The sequence below is a fragment of the Austrofundulus limnaeus genome, unplaced genomic scaffold (assembly GCF_001266775.1).
Source record: "Austrofundulus limnaeus strain Quisiro unplaced genomic scaffold, Austrofundulus_limnaeus-1.0 Scaffold724, whole genome shotgun sequence".
NCBI lineage: Eukaryota > Metazoa > Chordata > Actinopteri > Cyprinodontiformes > Rivulidae > Austrofundulus > Austrofundulus limnaeus.
In genome coordinates, this window is record NW_013953126.1 from 246471 (window position 1) to 252258 (window position 5788).

General features: G+C 40.2%; 1 protein-coding gene across 1 annotated transcript in view; it reads left to right on the plus strand.

Annotated features, from left to right (window-relative positions):
- LOC106532165 (gastrula zinc finger protein XlCGF57.1) overlaps window positions 1-4036 on the plus strand; it is a 5854-nt gene extending 1818 nt beyond the window's left edge. Inside the window, exon 2 of the mRNA XM_014028179.1 lies at window positions 822-4036. Coding sequence (XP_013883633.1) covers window positions 833-2599 — 1767 coding nt within the window. The 5' untranslated portion in view covers window positions 822-832 and the 3' untranslated portion in view covers window positions 2600-4036. The remainder of the gene's footprint in view (window positions 1-821) is intronic.
- Window positions 4037-5788: the final 1752 nt, after the last annotated feature.

The following is a 5788-nucleotide window of genomic DNA, read 5'->3' on the forward strand; positions in this document are numbered from 1 at the left end:
CAGTCAGAGTGCTGCGGAGGAGGAAATCAGACAGTTCAGAGTTTTCCTCATGAGTTGTTGGGACAGCTACAGTTTCAGGTTTTTTGGGTGTTTAGTTAAAACACAGATGGTGCGTTTAAGTTTCCAGTTATTTTTGGAGCTACAGGTAAAGTCTTGACGAGTTTCAGCCCCCACCCCTTCTCCTCCTCTCTCTCTCTGTGTGTCCCCCCGCAGCAAATTTCAGGCTGTAGTGCTCCGACACTGCAGCAGCCACGTTCTGCTTTGAAACCAATTCCATCTCCATTTTTCAGAATCCCATCAACGTTTCTTTAGTTTGTTATTGCTACGAGCTCTCATGCTAACGCGAGAGTTGACTCCTCCCACACTAAGAAAACAGGAGGGGAGGAGTCAGCTGAGCTCCTGTGCAGCGGAGCACAGAGAGGGAGAGAGACGAAGTAAACAAACAAGCAGGAAAATGAAACTCATCGTCCTCGTTTTTTTACCGACCTCAAAATAACTTATCGTGTAATTAATTGATTTATTGACTATCGCGACAGGCCTAGCTGCGGGAAATTATTTTTGCAATACTGCCTTTATATGTATTTAAAAAGTGTCATGTCACAGCCGCTTTAACTGAACTCACTCTACAGCAGAACCTTTTTCTGAGTCACTTATCAGATGAAAACATCAGAAGCTGAAGCTGAAGCCTGCAGGGAGACGATGCGTTCACTGCTTGTAAAACTGTGGGAAATCGGAGCGTTTGAGACCTGCTGTGTCTGATTCTTTTGTTACTTTAGTTTTTCTCTGCTTCCTGTCTTTAACTGCTCCTCTTCRTCCCTCAGACGTCCACATCATGTCTGTGGAGACACCAGAGGTTCCTGCAGACACGGAGAGGACCTCTAGTCCGGACCGGGACAAACAAAAACCTCTGCAGATGGAAGAAGAACAGGAGGAAGCAGAAGTTCTAGAGATCAAAGAGGAGGAGGAAGRTGAKGAKGAGGAGGAGTCAGGAGATGTGCAGGTTAAAGAGGAGGAGCTGGACAGCAGTCAGGACAGAGAGCTGCTGGAGCCGAAGCAGGAGGCCGACACCGTCATGGTGACCGTGGACTTTGAGGAAAGTGATGAGAGTGAACCAGAAGAGAACAACGACCTGCTGGACTCTGAGTACCGCCCTGAAGATCAGGAAGGAAGCAGAGCTAAACGCTCCCGGTCCACCAGGAACCAGAAGACAAAAACTCCCACAGATAAGACACTATACTCCTGTGAATTCTGTGGGAAAACCTTTACTCGGAACAGTAACTTAACTTTTCACATGAAGACTCATACAGGTGAGAGCACCTACACCTGTGAAATGTGTGGGAAAAGTTTCACACGAAACTGCAACTTAACCAATCACATGAGGTTTCACGCAGGAGAGAATCCGTACGCTTGTGAAGTGTGTGGGAAATCTTTGAGTGACAATGCTAGTTTGACTTCTCACATGAGAACTCACACTGGTGAGAAACCCTTCCTGTGTATCACCTGTGGGAAGAGTTTTGGTGCAAGAGGTAGCCTAATTTCTCACATGAGAACTCACACAGGTGAGAAACCTTTCCCATGTCAGACCTGTGGGAAAAGCTTTATTGTCAAAAGTCATTTGATTACTCACATGAGAATTCACACAGGAGAGAAACCCTACTCCTGTCAGATTTGCGAAAAAGGGTTTGGATCAAGAAGTAACTTGATGACTCACATGAGAACTCACTCAGGTGAGAAACCCTTCCCATGTCTGAGCTGTGGGAAACGTTTCACTGTAAGAAGCCATTTAATTACTCACATGAGAACCCACACAGGGGAGAAACCCTTCCCATGTCTTACCTGTGGGAGAAGTTTTAGTCTGAAAAGTCAGATGACTCTCCACTCCAGAATTCACTCTGGTGAGAAACCTTTCCCATGTGAGACATGTGGGAAAAGTTTCCGAGTAAAAACCAGCTTGAATATTCACATGAAGACTCACACGGATGAGAAGCTGTTCACATGTGAGGTGTGTTTTAAAAGCTTCAGTCACAGCGGGCGCCTGACTGCTCACATGAGAACTCACTCTGATGAGAAGCCTTTCCCATGTCTGACCTGCGGGAAAAGTTTCAGGGAGAAGACGTATTTGAATACACACATGAGATCACACACAGACGATCAGACCTTCCTGTGTGTGATCTGTGGCAACAGCTTCAGCCGAAAATGTAATCTGGACCGACACATGAGAACACACACAGGTGAGAAACCATACCCCTGTAAAATATGTGGCAAAKCTTTCAATCATCACGGAAGTTTGACCGTTCACATGAGAAGTCACACGGGTGAGAAGCCCTACCCTTGTGTTACCTGTGGGAAAAACTTTAGTGTGAAAAGTTACCTGATCATCCACATGAGGTCTCATACAGGGGAGAAACCCTTCTCATGTCTGACGTGTAAAAAACGCTTCATTCTAAGAAGTCATCTGACTCGTCACATGAGAACGCACACAGGTGAGAAACCCTTTTCTTGTGCCACCTGTGGGAAAAGTTTCAGTGTGAGAAGTCGTCTGGCCGTTCATGTGAAAAGCCACGCAGATGAGAAGCTCGTTTTGACCGACTCTCAGTAAAAATCGGACACACTAAACGAGAACTGAAGGAGATTCTCCTTTAAAAACAAAGTTGTCAAAATACACAATTTTTCTTTAGTTTTTTTAAAATACTTTTTAAAACACTAGATGTTTGTTTGGAGGTTCATGTAATTCACACTCATCAGGGTTTTGTARAAAGAGCAAATATTTCTCGTTTTTCATCTAAACTCAGTCGTTAGTTAATGTCTGGTTAATTATTAACCAGTTAATCTTTGTTTGCAGATGATCTCAGTTTTAACTCGAGTTTCTCTCCTGTCGACTCGTCTTCAAAGTTTTTATTTTCAGAAGAATTTAGAGCGTTCCCTGTGGACCTGCTCTGATTATTTTACTGACAGGCTCTGAKTGTCCTCATCAGGGGGCAAACATGACTCTGATGTCACTTATTTATTACAAATGATGATGAAATGAAACCTTTTACAGGTTATTTGTAACATAGATGATACTTTATATAAAAAACTTCAAATTAAAACATTAAAAATTGTGTGTTTTGACAGATTTTTGTTGTAGTTTGATTAATACAAAAAATCCAAACATTTATTTTCAGAAGAAATTAATTCTGTATGAAAACGAGTGATTTGGGAAAAGATTAGAGGAACTGAAACGTTCAGATTTACCACGGTTAGACAACTGTGTGGTCTTTATAATCTCACGCTCACGAGATTTAACTGTTAACTTCACGACAAACTGAACTAATCCTGCTGCTAAAACAACTCCTCGTCTTCACAGGTAGATGAACAGAAAGAAACAAGAAGAAAATGARCAGTTTTACTGAAGTTTGACTGAAATGAAATAAAAACTTGTTGACATCAACAAGAATGAGTGACGTCTGTAAAACTGTAGAAACTAAACGGCTGCAGAGCTCTGCTCAAACAATTATCAGATGTTTTCAGTGTTTTTAAACTGGTTCTTCAGATGGTTTGAGCAGCTCCTCCTGAAAAGATTTTAGGTTTTTGTCCCAACTGAGGTTCTGGTTCTGAAATAACGGGTCTTTTATTTTGTAAAGTTCACGTCAGACGGTTTATTTTCAGACCTGTTGCTTGTGGACTCAGAGAAGCTGGACTCTAAAGTTTAACTTGGAGTTTTAGAACGAAAACAAGAAGAGTTGTTTGTGTTTATCAGTTTGTTTTCTCTGATGGGAGAAACAACCGTGCTGTGGGTGTAAAGTTTCAGTGTATTTCTTCAGATATTTGTTTTACTTTTACTCTTTTCTCTGTTGAACCAACAGGAAGTTTGTTCCTAAGATATGAAAGTCGCTCTTCTTTCTGTTTAACACTTTATTTGTAGTTTTTCTTTATTTTATATTAAAAACAAAGAAAAACGTTTGTTCGGACGGTGGTTACTGACTTTGTTCTTCTAACGGCCTCTGGGATCAAAGTTTAACTTCAAACAAATGAAAAATAAAATACTTTGCATGAAGATGTTGTCTTTTTGTCTTCTTGTTTTCCTGCAGTGAGCTTTTATTCTGAAAGGAAGGGATTGAACAGGAAGTTAATGTCAAATATTCAGTTTAGGTTCTGGAAGAGTTTCAAGCACTTAACAGGAGAAAACCCACCTGTGCACAGAGAGAACATGATCCAGGATTCAACCCGACAACCTTCCTGAGTGATGGCAGCTCCAGCAGCAGCTCTGATGTTTRATCCAGAAACAAACTGAACCATGAAAACCTCAGATTTAATCCCTGAGCGTCGGTATAAAAACCTTTGAACTAAAATAAATTAATCTTGTTAAAAACATTTCTGTAAGAAACTACAGGCTTGTTTTAGAGGAAAAACTAATGAAGCTTCTTCCACGAATGAACAGAAGCACTGAGCAAGATGGCCGTCACAAATCTCTCTGAGCACCAGCCCTGCCAATTTCAGCATGTTTCAATAAAACTGAAACTCAGACTTTTATTCTGAAAGGCAAATGTCTTGGGTTTCAAACTAGTGATGTTCGATACGCCTGTTTTCTTTCTGATACTGATACTTTGTGATAATAAACATAATGTGTCTGTTAAATCTTATAAAGTAGTGTTTTTTAAAGAGTACATGACATAGTAATATATTTAATTTAAAGGTCTTTCTAACCCTAAACCCACATTTATTTTGCACAATTTTAAATTCTTATTTTAAAGAAATAAAAACATTTTTGAACAGTGAATAAAAGTGAGGAAAAAGTATTGTAAAAGTTGTTACTTTGTATATTTCGTAGCGTTGTTTGTGGGTTTGCAAGACGGTCCCTGTCTGGAGCTGACGCTGTTTGGAGACCAGGGCATGAAAAAGTTTAACCTCTCATTTAGAATCTAATTACAGACCGTCAGATGAAACAGATTATATGTTAAAATGACCTGCCGTACATCTACAGACTGACTGACTGAACTCATGCCACTGTGCTGAAGCTTTACTCAAGCAGAAGAAAAAGTAGTTCCTCCAACCACATGATTTAGACAAGATTTGAAYAGTTTAGTTATTTTCCTGTTAATGATAAACATTGTTTGAAATAACTAAAGTATCAAAGTATCCATATTTTTATTTTAGTATCGATTCTATAATATAAAAGTTTTGGTATCGGTAGTATCGATATTGCCGTATCGATCTGCACTTCACWATTTCGAACATCCTTTCCAGGAAGCTCCGCCCCCACCCCCAGGTGCTCCACATGAGGCACACTGTTAGCCTAGCATCTGTGCTAAAAGACTGAACGTGTTCTATTTCGTGTAAGCTCCGTATTGAATTTTTCTCCGTATTGAATTTTTCAATCTGGGGTTACAATACGTAACCAACGTTCTCTGAGGTTCTGCACTGAAGTTCAGCTGCTAGAGGCATTAGCCTCCAAGCTAACAGGAAGCAAGTCTAGAGGCATTAGCCTCCAAGCTAACAGGAAGTGTACAGAGAGAAAGGAGCAGCTCGTTTCCTGTTTCACACCACATCAAACAGATGAAACAGGACTAACAGAGGCTGTTTTCACAAGAACTGAGACTACTTTCAACGGTAAGAAGGTTCTGTGTTGTTTGTTTGTTTGTTTGTTTGTTTGCTTGTTCTGTTTTTTTTTATCAGTTCAGTGTTAAGGAATGAACTAAATACCAAACTAAAACAATGTCCAGGCATAAACCAGTTTAAAAATAAAAATAAAGCTACTTTGCTTACATTGTTCAGGAAAGAAGGGAATTAACACAAATATGAGTTTTTC